Source organism: Aquila chrysaetos, chromosome 25 (assembly GCF_900496995.4).
Source record: "Aquila chrysaetos chrysaetos chromosome 25, bAquChr1.4, whole genome shotgun sequence".
NCBI classification, from domain to species: Eukaryota; Metazoa; Chordata; class Aves; order Accipitriformes; family Accipitridae; genus Aquila; species Aquila chrysaetos.
In genome coordinates this window covers 5,422,326-5,436,335 of record NC_044028.1, presented here as the reverse complement: position 1 = coordinate 5,436,335, position 14,010 = coordinate 5,422,326, and the positions used below count along the sequence as shown (strand labels likewise).

Here is a 14,010-nt window from a genome sequence, read left to right as displayed (position 1 = left end):
AACAAAAAAAACATTTAGACAAGGAACATCAGAGCTATGATTCATCAAGTATCTAAGCTCTTCAACTGTTATCAAAGGAAGCAAGCAGAGTAGCAAGGCCAACCCATCTGTTTTGGAAGGTATCAAAAGATTCCTTCAGCTACAGTTGGAAGGCATCAAAATGCTCATGTAACACCACCAGCCATTTCTTAGATTTGAAACTTAAGGTACACAAAAGTTTTCCAAGTTTCTCTGTATATTCAAGAGTCGCCTTAAAATTCATGCTGCAGCAGCTAGCCCTGTCCTATCCACTTTCCTTTTCCAGGTGGGTGTGCTAAAGTCATGAAGCCTGTGTACTCATACCAGAACATTAACACTACTGCTTTTCACTTCAATCATCAAAAAGTTCCAAAAAGTTACTTTGAAACTTAGCCTCGATTAACAAGCAAAACCCTAGTTAACCGATGACTATTTACCTTAAACCAAAGCAAAACTAATGTATTTGAAGACCATCCCACAAATGCCAGAAAAAGCTAGCAAGCCCCTGAACCATCACCTGTACTAAATGGAAAAGTAAATTCTCTATCACAGATTTATTTAATTTCAGCATTTTGTTTCTAACTAGGGTTTCCCTGAAGTGGGGGATGAGAAACAGACAGAACAGGGTAAGGAAAGAACCCAGCATTAAGAAGATATCACAAAAGCAAGAAGCTGAAAACTCAAAATAAAGTGGAAGCTGACACTAATGTCAATTCATACTTAGTGCTGTTATTTTCAAAGAGGTTTCATATTCTGCTCTCTGAATCAATTCCTTCATTCTCTGTAAGCTGTATAGACTGCCTAAATACTACTGCAATAAGCACTTTAGAAATATCAAGCACTACTGAGTAGAAATCCTCCTCCCTCAGAGAGAAGTTTAGTCATGGCTGGAAAACAAAAATTGACCATTTAATCCCAAAGATTTACACTGCATTTCTAACTCAGATCTCAGCGTTGTAGAAGCTTAACAGAACCATTGTTTGACCATGCTGAGAACTGCATGGAAAAAGGGGCTAAGGTTGCTGCAGCTGTACTTCACGATGTCAAACAGATTTATATGCTACTTGATAGGACCGTTTTCACTTCACATTGTCCATGTATCATATTATAAAAACTAATCTTCTATCTTTTCTTGTAAGTTAGATACATGGTGATCTCCACTCCATTTAATCTTAATGGGTGATCATTCTAGTTTGAACTTCCTGAAAAAGTGAAAAGAACCTGTAGTCTAAACACTTTATTATACCAAGAATAGCAATCAGGTTCACTTGACAATTTACATTGTCAAAGAAGCAAAATAAGTTTACTTGAAACATTTTATGGTTAGCCACAGAACAAAGTTTAATACAAGAAAGTATTACACAATTACCCTAAAATAAATGCACTGACAACATCACTCTGTTTTGAAAGCCCTGTAGTCCTGTCTTGGTATTTGATTTCTTCCTGATGATTATGGCAGAATATCAAGGTGTTATCAGGTTTCTTTCAGATGAGCAAAACACAAACAGAACATCTACTGCCTTCTCCCCACACTCCAGTCTCAGACCTCCTTCCCACCAGAAAACTCATTTAGTTCCCCTTGTTTGCTCTCCCTCCTTCTGCCTACTCTTTCCATAGCAACCACTCCCAAGCCATTCCCCCAAACGTATGGGCAAAGAGTAAATTGTATTCTTATATGCAAGAGCCATCTCTGTCATCTGGAGAAATAAGAGAAGGAAGAGTCAGACAGATGCAGTCCATGTACCTAGAAGGGTAGCCTAACTTAACACTCCCAAATCATGATCTATAGGGCCAAAAGGACTATCTGTTGAACCATATGAACTCATTTAAAAAATACTTCCAAATTTTAGTTTGATGATTAGGAGGCTTTTTAAGCAGCTGACAGTGTTCAGCTGACAACAGTCCAAGAAGTGTTGTTAACTACCCATCTTGAAATCAGAACACCTGACTGCTACCTTGAGGACCTGGATTCTACTCTAAGGTCTGCAAATTGCCCAAAGCCATCCAGCAGACAAGTGTTTCAAGTGCATAACTCAGCCTCCCCTACTACAAGATGGAGACATTTTCCTTTTCAAAGCACACCAAGTTCTACTGCTGAAAGCTCTATGCCTTCTGCATACATAAAATGTTACGACATTTTACTATAACTAGTATTGCTTAGACAACTTAAAGAGGAAGGAGACTCAGATTTTTTCTGTTTTTACCAATTGCTTCCTTAAAAGCCTCTGCTACTACTTTAAATCAGTAGCAGTAACAAATAAATCACTGGCAGTACCAAAATAAACGTTAAGACCTCTAAAATAAGACCCCTTATTTCTAGGTGTATAGATAAAAAACTCATAACACTCTCTTTGCTCACATAACTACACATAGAGAGAAGTTTCTGAGCTTCAACTTTCTTGCAGTTAATAGGCTCCTGCAATCCTGATAAATGGATGAAAAAAAGGGAAAGAAAATTAGTCAACAATTTTCGTCTTCACTAACAGAAGGAAAAGCCCTTCATGGAATAGCAGCATTCTTAAAAACAAGAGTCATTGTATGCACACACTAAGTGCATATAAAGCTTCTATTTAAAACAAACCTGAAAATTCAGAAGTAACTCTTGTTATCTGTAACTTGCACAATTCCCTTTCCTTAAATTTTCTATGAAATCTCACAGAGCCTCACAAATCCATGCCCACATGAGAATAGAGAGTCTCCTATGGAAAAATATAGGCAGGAAAGTAGCAGTTCTTTTAGAGAAAGATTATGAAGATGAAGAGAGATATTTTTAAGTGAGCTTTTTACGCATCTTCAGGTATTTTCTGAAATACGATCACTTCTACCTGCACAGGACATCAAAGCTTGTTTCCCAGTAAGGAACAATATTTGTCAAGGCTGATTTTCCTTAATTGTCAGTAGACTAAATGCTCTACCAGTAGCTTTTATATTCGCCAGTCAACTAGAGAAATACACTATCAGCACTATAAAGCTTGCACACACATTGAACAAAAACTTTTTTGCAAAGGTACCAAAACAAAGTAATTTCCATTTCAGCGCTATGCTTGAGAACATCCCATGCTACCCAACTCTAAGGGCCTACTCTCCCCCATTTCTAAAGATGTACCAAGTAACAACCACTCGCAGCCACAACTTCAATACGATGACCCGTTTCTTGTCTCATCTCGAGGTACATGGACTCAGGGCACTTAGCAGAGGCACGGAAATTCCTCCTCATTTCTTCAAATTTTGAAGTTTCTCCAATTCTGACTTCGAGGATGCTCTCATAATGTTTTTTCCAGAACGCAGGCCACACCTATATCCTCTTTCCTCTGCGCTTCCACAAAGCTATTCTCAATCCCCTTTGCAGGGAAGTTTCCTCCGAGCCTTTTTCATCGAGGCCTTCTGATGGGTAACGCTCGAAACCCAAAGCCTCGCCTCCCGCAGCCCGCCAGGCAGTCGCACAAAAGGTACACGCCTTCCGAAACACCTGCACCACAGAAACCCCCTTCCCCGAAGAGAGGGTGCATCCGAGAGGTGCGGGGGACCAACTCGGGACGGGGGAAGGAGACGGGGGGGGGGGGGCAGCCGCCGCAGCCCCCGCCGAGCTTCACATCCTTTTCCGACGGCGATTCCGGGCACGGCCCAAACTCCCCAAACTGCGGGATGTGTCGGCGCCGGCCTCCATCCCCGACTGCTCCGGGCGAGGGCGGCTGGAGCCGCCGCCGCTCCCCGCCCCGGCCCCCGGCCCGGGCCCCCTCCCGCCCCTCACCTTGAGGATGTTCTCGTAGATGGTGGCCCGGAACTCCAGCAGCGCCTTCTGGTCGAACTCGCGGCCGTGGATGATCCGCATCTGCTTGAGGAAGGTGGACTTGCCGCTCTCGCCGGCGCCCAGCAACAGGATCTTGACCAGCCGGCGCACGGCCCGCCTCTCCCGGGCCAGCATCGCGTCGATCTCCCGGCTCCGCCGCCGCGCCTCCCGCTCCGCATCGCGGCTCCTCTCCTTGCCCTCTCGCCGCGGCTGCTCCCCGGCGCGGCCCGTGGCCTCGGCCGGCAGCAGGCAGCGGCTCAGGGTTCGCACCACGCCGGACATGGCGGCTGCGGGACGGCAGGAGCGCTCACAACGCCGCCGAGACCCCAGCCAGCTCCGCCAGCATCGGGCGGAGGCCACCGAGACGCTGGGACCCGGGGAGGAGGAGGAGCAGCAGCCGCCGCAGCCGGGGGCTAAGGGCCGGGACCGCCCATTCCCCTTCTCCCGGCTCGGCTGGGCGACGCTGCGGAGGGAGGGGAGGCGGGGTGCGGCCCGGGGAGGCCGGCCGCCCGGCCGGGGGGAGGGGTGGCGGCGGCGGCGGGGCGCGGCCCGCAGGCCCTGCCCGGGGAGGGGGCACCGCCGCCCCGCTCCTCTCCGAGCGGCGAAGGGGACGCCGCGGGGTCGGGGAGCGGCGGGAAGACGGCCCCGAGCCCCGGGTTCAGCCAGCGGCCGCCTCCGGTCCCGCCGAGGCGCGGCGGGGCGGGGGGGGGGAACGGGGGGACGGACGGGACGGGACGCGGAGCCCCCGGCCCCTTCAGTCAGGGAGCGCCGCCGCCGCCTGCGGAGGGAGGTGCCCGCCCGGCTCGCCCGCCCCGCTAACGCTACGTCTCATTGGGGGACAGGAGTGTCGGTCAACACCCCCCCCTCTTCCGATTGGAGAAGCCGACGCGTGAGGCGGGGGTAAGCGGGCGACAGGGCTCAAGGCAAGGCAGGGCGGGCAGCGCCGGGAGGGACAGCGCGGGGGCGGGGACGGGGGCGGAGCTGCTCCGCGGGAGGCGGGGAAAGCACCAATCAGAGGCGAGAGGGCGGCTCCCCCCCCCCCGAGCGAGGTGGTCTCGCAGGGGGCGGGGCCTGGGCCTCGGTGTGGGAGAAGGCGGGTCCGCCGCCCCGCGGCGTGACGTCAGGTCGCGTCCCGGGCCGTTGGCGTGCGGTGGGCGCTGAGGCGGCGGGGCCCGCTCCGGGCCTGTCTGTAACGGGCCCTTCGGCGTCCCCAGCCGGCGGCGGTAACCGGCGACGGTGTTAGTAACGTGCGGGGGAAAAAACTAACCGGCGGGGGTTATTTCATACCGGAGCGATTCAGCGGTCGAGTTGCAAAAGTCACGCAGTGACAGAAAGAAATGTGTCATCGCTGATGCCGTCAAATGAGTACGTGCCGGCGGGGCACTTCAGCATCCATAGTGTCTCATTAAACCAGTTTTTAACAACCGTACGGGGATTTGTCTCTGCAGGCCGCAGCCTGAGGCTCGGCTGCCCCTGGGAGCTGCTCCCGAGCGGCTTCGGCCTGTAATGGCGGCAGCCGACGTCCAGCCTCTACCTGGAGAGCGGCCAGGGGCCTCTGCTGCAGCACGTGCTCGTTTTCCGCGTGAAACTTAAATTTCTTGCTTGACGTCGGGTGTAATTCCTTGTAAAGCATATTGAAGCAATCTAGTGCTGGGCTGACGACGAGGTGGGGATTAAAGTGTCAAAGTACACATCTGAAAGAAAATCCCCCTGGTCTCCTGATGAGGTAGTGGAGAGAAAAAAAAATAAAAATTTTCGGAAGCAGCTGGTATGTGATCACCTGGCAGTAGCTGGGATCCCAGACCTTCTGGCTGCAAAATGAAATAAAAGATGGGCACATGTCCTCAGTTCTACGAGATTATATGATCCTTTCTGTATTACTTCTTTTGTCTGTGCTTCCAATTACTTATGCCATAAACATCTAATCCAGTTTGAGCTTCAGATAGCTTATCCTGCCCCAGGCCTGTACCAAACACTGGGGCAGGTGACACAGAGAGCTGAGGGAAACTACCAAAATGACTGCGATTTTATAGTAAGTTAAGGATGTTAAGAAGCCTTAAGACATCCCCCCCAAAAAACCCAAAAACACCCGGGGACTCACAGATTTAGGACAAAACCAAAAACAATTAAAACCTTTCATGGAAGTGAGAATCCCATGTGACTATTAATCACACTGAGATGCTGTTGTCAACACTTCCCCCCCAAAGCAAGTCTTTTTCTCCTTAGCAAGAGGAAACACTTAAAAACACCTTTAGGTATTGCAGAAGTCAGGAGGAGAACATCACAAGACTTAGTCATGAGCCATTCACTACAGCACAGAACCTTTCTTGAGAAAGTTATTTTCTCTTCCAGGATCTTATCCTTCGATTGTAGTTTGGGACTTTGCAGCAGCTCATTCCACGTATAAAATACTGCTGTAATTCACGACTCTCCCCACAGGATGTCATCATTGCCCCACAAGAAGCCAGTCAGACCAGCGTGATGAAGACAAACAACTCAACCCTGAGCCCCCCCATACTCTGTAGGTCTGATTTTCGGAACAGCTGAGTACTCAGGACTCCCGCTGGAATCAACAGATGCTAAGCTGCCTTCAAATCAGACCCTATGTAACTGTGAAGTGCCCAGATTTGTATTTTGTGATTAGCTCGTGCCCCACTAGCTTTGTCTGTGCCCTACTTGAGGTGCTCTTCAGACTTCTGAGGGTTTAAGGGGTTTTGGCAGAGAATTCAAACGACTATGAACTCCAACTCCTGCAATAAGCCTGCTTCGTCTGTAAGTGAGAGTGAAATTATGGCATACAATAAACTAATGAAACAAATCAGTTGCCAGACGTCCTTAGCTCTCTATGCATTCATCCATGAAAGCAGCTTTCAACAGCTCACATCTAATTGTCAAAAGGAAAAGGTCCACCCCTCCCTCTTTCCCCCGCAGCACTGTTGTTCCTCATCTAATCATTCAGAAGCTGTTCTAAAACCGGGACAAAACAGAATTTTGTTTACTACCGCAGATCTGCAGCAATATGCCTTCTGTTGCTCTGCTGAGGGACTGGCCAGAACCTCACAAATGTATGTGATGATCCCTGTTGGTGTTTCTGCAGATGCTTTGTTACGAGCATAAGCAATAGGTGTAGGCACCCCAGTAAAAGCTTATGAGAGGCTTGTACTCAGTCTCAATGCCTTCTCTGTCTCCATTTCCTTATTATTTGCCCGGTTCCATGCTTCAAGATTTGCAGTTCATCTCCCTGCTTTGGGCTTAGACTGAAATTAAAACAATTTATATTGATACAAAATAAAATAAAATAGTATTGATGACTTCATTTTTCTATTCCTTCTTTTACTTTCTCAGTTTTCCAGCTATACCTTTTTTCTTTCTACTCTGTTTTCCTTCTCTCCATCTCTGTTTCTGCCTATAACTCCTGTTCTCTTTCTGCTGAGATGAAGAAATACTTGTACAGCTGCTTCTATTTCTCCTTCCTTCATCTCCCATAGATACAGACAGAGGGAGGAGACTGAAAGATGGAAGAAAATAGAGGACTGCAGGACAGAAAGAAAGAGGCAATGAGGGCAACATTATTTCCATTTCCCTTGTTGGTTACAAAGCAACTGAATTATGAGCAGAAAGATGGGGAGCTCTTGGGGGAAAGGCGGGAGCATGAACTTCTGAGGCCCCGGCCCTGAAAACAGACGGCAGAAGATTAAAGCTGAAAAGCTGTATGGCAGCTGGAGAAGCTAGTGGACTGCTTGGGAGTGACATCTGGGCAGCTCCAGTAAATGAAGAAGTAGTCACGGAAAAAGCACTATAGAGACCTTCAGTCAGTAAGTCCCATTTTCTGCTTACAGAAAGGCTGGAAGAGGACGTGGCCTCACTGATGAATGCTGGCACGAAGTATGTGAAATGAGGAGGGCTGAGCTGCCTGACCTTGGTTCTTTCTATCAGTTTCAAGTCCCACTTGTTTCTACCTGGGTCAAGCACAGAGAGGATATATGGATTTAGCCCTCGAAAGGATGCAGAGCTGTCATTTCAGTGTCTTGAAGCTCGTAGCTGACTAATCCCAAAGTCTTCCCAAGTCCCCACCCAGATGATGGCCCATTCTTTACCCAGTCCACTGTGACCCATAGCTTAAATACTGTGTTCTTTCCTCTGAAAGTGTATTATCAACATCAGCAGAGGAGGCACAGTGTGAAGGAGGTGCTGCCACTTCAGCTGAGAATGCAGCTAATGGACCCTATAAGTATTACAAAACTGAATGTTTGCCCATACCTGGGACATGGCTATTGTTTTCCTGAGCGCTACCAGACGCTGTCACTGCCAGGAAGAGTATTTTGCTCAGTGAAACTGGGAAGCAAATAAACAACAAGGAGGACATGCCTACCACCTTGCAGTACAGCACCATGCAGCAATATCAGAGCTAGTGCTAATGTAATTTAAACTTCAGAGTTTAGGCAAGAACCTGACAAGACAACAGCAAGAAAAAGTATGCACTAATGGAATCACCTGAGTTGATAAATCACCCACCTTGTCCTTTCTGACCACTGTGCTAGATGAGCAAACTGAGTCAAAATATCGAACTGTTGTTACCACAGGGCAGATGCACTCCTGGCTTAGTCTGACTTATTTAAAGATGTTGGGGCCCTTGAATTGCTCGTTGTGCATTCAGACAGCAAAGCTTGTAGATCTGAAGATTTATGATCTAAACTCCTTCTGCTTCTTCTCTGTTGTTGAGACTGTGACTCTCTTTGCCTGAGGAGGTGCTGGAGTTTATATGCACTTCAAGCCCTTACCTAAGCTGGTAGTTTTGTCATGTTAAAAGTGCCATGTTTTGCTTATTGCATTCTCAGAGGTTTTATATGGCTTTTTCAATAGCCTTCCCTCTGCACGCTCCCCATAGCAGAATGAAAAAGTGGAGAGAGAAAAAGTGAATAATGTTCTCCTGTGGAGGAATGAAACAAGAATAGTTCAAATAGATCAACTGTTTTCTAGTAACATCATTAAGTATGTGGGAACCTTCCAGTATTAATATATTAGTTTTTTGCTATAGGTATTGAGACCTTGGCTGGATGTTTTCTGCAAAACTTTATGATCCCTATTTTAATATGCTTTTTCTCAGAGATCCCAATTCTTTGAAATGATTGTAGTCTTAACTCCCATGAAGCCAAAGAAAACTGAAGTAGTTAGGCATCTCTCAAGGAAAAAGCCACTTACTAGTGAATTTGTATCTCAGTATTTGCCTTGTCCCTTTTATCATTCCTTTAATATAAAGTTGTTTGGGACACACATCAATTTTTTGATCCAGATTTGCCTAAACCCGTTGAACTTGTAACTATTGACATGAAGATGTTAAAAACTAGGTTCAGACAAAGAACTAGAGAACCACGAGCAGCCTTGTAATGGTAAAACTGGCAGAGAAATGAATAATCAACCAGTGCTTTCAAATTTTAATTGTTTGATTACGTTCCCCCACAGCCCAGGGAAGTTCTCTAGGTCTCTGCCATAATGGTGGGCACTCGCCTCAGAGTTAAAACCAGTGTTTCTACAGAGAAAGCCCCTCAGATGGCTGGTGCTTCCACCCAGATGGAACTGGTAAGGAAGGAGACTTCAGTACAGACGGTAGGTTGCAATGAATGCCCAGACCCTTCTCTTGAAGAAAAGGTAAGTACCTGCAAAAGATTTGCACAGGTTGATGATCTGTTGCATCAAGTGGCCAAGTTGCAGGAAACAGTTAAAAGGCTGCGCAGTATTAGCGGGGCTGAGATGGAGATAGATAAGTGGTTTCTGAACCATGCTCCTGTAGCAGACACCACAGAGAATGAGGCACCTTGGACTCTGGTGACCCACAAAATGAGGACTCTGCTTCAGTCCCCACCTTCCAGCATTACAACCAAAACCAGATATGAAGCTTTAACAGCAGCAGACACCCACAAGCAAGGTCTGCAAGGAGAAATTGTACCAGCAGCACGCAGTGGATACTGCAAAAAGAAATGAGGAGTGCTCGTAGTGGGCGACTCTCTGTTAAGGGGCTCTGAGGTGCCCATCTGCCGGCCTGACAGGGAGTCCCGAGAGGTATGCTGCCTTCTGGGAGCTAAGGTCCGAGATGTTGCCAAGAGGGTGCCACAACATGTCAAGAGCACAGACTACTATCCATTGCTACTGTGCTGGTTTTGGCTGGGATAGAGTTCATTTTCTTCGTAGTAGCTAGAGTGGGGCTGTGTTTTGGATTTGTGCTGAAAACAGTGTTGGTAACGCAGTGATGTTTTTGTTATTGCTGGGCAGTGCTCACACAGAGTCAAGGCCTTTTCTGCTTCTCCCCCCAGCCCACCAGCGAGTAGGCTGGGGGTGCACAAGAATTTGGGAGGGGACACAGCTGGGACAGCTGACCCCAACTGACCAAAGGGATATTCCAGACCATATGACGTCATGCTCAGCGCATAAAGCTGGCAGAAGAAGAAGGAAGGGGGGGATGTTCAGAGTGATGGCGTTTGTCTTCCCAAATAACTGTTGCGCGTGATGGAGTCCTGCTTTCCTGGAGATGGCTGAACACCTGCCTGCCCATGGGAAGTGGTGAATGCATTCCTCGTTTTTCTTTGCTTGCACACGTGGCTTTTGCTTTACCTATTAAACGGTCTTTATCTCAACCCATGAGTTTTCTTACTTTTACCCTTCTGATTCTTTCCTCCATCCCACCGGGGGGTAGTGAGCGAGCAGCTGTGTGGGGCTTAGTTGCCAGCTGGGGTTAAACCATGACAGCTACTCTTTCATGTGGGCATGAATGACACCACAAGCCGGAACCTGGGCAGAATCCAGGAAAACTGCAAAGCCCTGGGGGTGCAAGTGAAAAGTATTGGTGCCCAAGTTGTCTTTTCTTCCATTCTACCAGTTAGAAGAAAGAGTGCAGCCAGAAATAGACACATAACACAAAGCAACTTCTGGCTTCGTGGCTGGTGCCATCATGAGGGTTTTGGCTTTCATGACAATGGGACATTCTTCGATGACTATAGCCCGTTAGGTAGGGATAGGATTTACCTGTCTAGAAGAGGCAAGGGAATCTTTGGCAGCAGGCTGGCCAGCCTGGTGAGGCGGGCTTTAAACTGAAGGACTCAGGGGTGGGGTCCCAAGTGGCAATCGCATCTTTGCAACCAACTGGAGAATAAGCCAGGCCAACCAGAGTAGCAACAAATGTTCCTTAGCTGCCTCCCAAGATGGGAACCAGAAGACCAACCACCTCAAGTGTATATGTACCAATGTGGGCAGCCTGGGGAACAAACAGGAGGAACTGGAGCTCTGTGCTCAGTCAGAAAGTTCTGATATCATAGGAATAACCGAAACATGGTGGGACAACTCACATGACTGGAGGATTGCGATGGACGGCTATAGGCTGTTTCGTAAAGACAGGCAAGGGAAGAAGAGGAGGAAGAGTCGTGCTCTATGTTAAGGAAAACCTTGAATGCATAGAAGTCAACTACAGCGACTGTGAAAGCCCTATTGAATGCCTCTGGGTCAAGATCAGAGGGGTCGCCTCCAGGGGGAATCTTACAGTAGGCATCTGCTACTGACCTCCAAACCAAGATGATAAGGCCAACGAAGCAATATTTGGGTCACTTAAGCAAGCTTCAGGTCAACAGACCTGGTTCTTATGGGTGACTGCAACTACCCAGACATTTGTTGGAAGAACAATACAGCAGCTCCCATATCATCCATCTAGTTCCTGGAATGTGTAGAGGACTGCTTCCTCATACAAATGTTAGATGTGCCAACCAGGAATGAGGCACTGCTGGACATGCTACTCACAACCCAAGAAAACCTGCTTTGTAGTTTCTCGGTTAGTGATAGCCTTGGTTGCAGTGATCACAACAGTGTAGAGTTTGGGATCCTGCTGAGCACGCTGAGTGTTAGTACTAAGACAAAGGTTTTAGATTTTAGAAGAGCAAACTTCAGCTTGCTCAGAGAAAGGTTAGGCCAGATGATCCTTGAGGTTCCTTCCAACCTGGTATTCTATGATTCCAGTGTATTCTTATTTTAAATTATGTTTTCTTTCCCCTTTGCTAGCTCTGTGAGTACAGAGGCTGCAGAACGTTTGGTTCATACTGTTTGTGAGTTCACAAACATGGATTCTCTTGCAGTGGCCCAGCCCAGATGCCACTAAGCAGTAAAAATGCCAAATCATGCCAAAGCAAAGTATGCCTTGCCTGCTTCTTTTATTAAATTTGTAGCCACCATTTTTTCTTTTCCATGTGATATTTTCATTTTCTGTCCCACAGAGGATACATTACTCATATACATAAAATATGTGAGTCGTGACACTTCGCGGAGTTAATTTTCACTATTTTCAGACTGCTTGACAGTAGCCTGTTCTCCTTCATTACACACCAGCCAACGAGTGGATTAGTTTACTTTCAAAACACAAACCCTCATATTAATCCCCAAACAATTAATTATTGAGAGAAGACAAGCATATTTTTAAACCAGCCTGTGACTTTTCTACTTATTTCATGCAACAAGGCATGATCTGTGTAATTCCAGGCATGTCCTGCGAAGTGTCCTACAGGCTCTAAGTTCTTAGCGTGAAGTTATTGTGATTATGCACAGGGACAGTACACCTTGGTTTTGAGAGCATAGAAAGATCAGAGAGTGAGGTTCTACTCAAAGGTGTTTCTTCAGAGGGCACAGAAACTGGGCCTGTGGGATCTGAACAGGGCTATGTCTCAACAGCCCCGGCTTCCGAGTTCTAAATCTGGAGACGTATTCTTAGAGCACAAAGGGACACAACAGTCACAAGCTGGCTCGAGCATGTCTCCTTGGCGTACACAAAAAGTTTGGCATCTCAGAAACCACTTAAAAGCAGACGTAAGTCCTGTAAGTGTTTGGACCTCTGATTTTGAGTACAAAAGAGTCTAGAAGTAAGTAGTTTTGCCAATTCCGGCACAAGTTTTGTTTAGTTGTCTGTGTCATAAAAAGTCATTGGAAAACAAGATGAGCGACATTAAGAGGGGAAAAAAAAGGCACAAATCTATAAAGTGCAAAAACAAAGCCAAAGAAAATGGAGCTCCCTGAGAACAGAACCTAACGTGTTTGCCGCCAAGCTATGTCCATTTTTTCTGCATTGTTTTTAAAATGACTTTTCATCTGATGATGCAGAGCCAAATATCTCCATGGGTAACATGTAGCTCCCCAAACTCGTAGGAAATTAGCAAGCCTTAATAAAATTTATGCATGGCTTGCTATTGCAGTTCCACATCTAAAGGGAAAACAGATGTTCTCTTTAGTTATTCTCTTCATGTCCAAAGGAAAGCTGTTGGTTACAGGTTTTTTTTAAAAAGGCTGGTGCTGAAAAGGTTACAAATGATGCAATTTTTACAATCCTACTCCAAGGCTCTCTGCTAACCTGAATTGCTGAGGTGACGCTTGCAGATGCCTGCCACCCACTTACCAGCCTCATATTTCTTAACACCTACACTTTAGGATGAATAAATAGAACTGAGTCCACAGTATTTGCTTGAGACCATTAATGGGCTGGCAGGCCAGGCTTCCAAGCCCTCTGGCTGAATTCATTGTTAAGTTTCTCAGCCCAGGTTAGTTTCAAAGGAGAGGCAGAATGGATGCGCATCTGAAAAGCGTGCTATTAGAGATGTCACTAAATGGGTCTCTCAAGACTTCAGCATGAAGAAGAAAAATCTTGATTCTTCACCCCTTTCACCTGGCTTCCTTCACTTAGCACATGTACATTCTGCCCACATAATTTTCTGTTACACATTGCAGATGGGCAATCTTTTCTCTTTCCATTTTTACACTAATATTCTCAAGATGTGCAAAAACATTGGCACTTACAGTGAGTGTTTGCCATCTGAAAGAGCTTGCCACTGCAAACATGTATGCATGCATCCACATATATCTGATATTCATTCTTTACTTTGCAGATGGGTATCAAACACAGAGGCTTTCAAAATGCTAATTCATTGGGCTGCTATATTTGTTTGTTTCTACAACATGTGTATTCATTGCTCCCTGGATGGAGGGATCCCAAGCCACCTTTATTCCTCTGCAGCTACCAAGTGGACATTAATACAAAAAGTGGGTCCCTATCCACACAAAAATGTCCCAAAAGAACAGCAAGTGCAATAAACTGTAGCCATTGGCTTAATACCCTTTCAAAGTATTTATCCAAACAATCCTTTTTTAGCCTGTGAATATTCATGGTCTTACAGATC

At 46.6% G+C, this 14,010-nt stretch overlaps 2 protein-coding genes across 2 annotated transcripts in view; one reads left to right on the top strand and one right to left on the bottom strand.

Moving 5' to 3' along the window:
- Window positions 1-4,278, bottom strand: part of GNA12 (G protein subunit alpha 12) — a 44,702-nt gene extending 40,424 nt beyond the window's left edge. The window contains exon 1 of the mRNA XM_030001916.2: window positions 3,770-4,278. Coding sequence (XP_029857776.1) covers window positions 3,770-4,090 — 321 coding nt within the window. The 5' untranslated portion in view covers window positions 4,091-4,278. The remainder of the gene's footprint in view (window positions 1-3,769) is intronic.
- On the top strand, window positions 4,089-7,086 carry LOC115335969 (translation initiation factor IF-2-like). The gene is made up of 3 exons (XM_041120366.1): window positions 4,089-4,708; window positions 5,257-5,390; window positions 6,161-7,086. Exons 1-3 carry the CDS (start codon window positions 4,089-4,091, stop codon window positions 6,226-6,228), a joined length of 822 nt encoding a protein of 273 aa, XP_040976300.1. The 3' UTR covers window positions 6,229-7,086.
- Window positions 7,087-14,010: the final 6,924 nt, after the last annotated feature.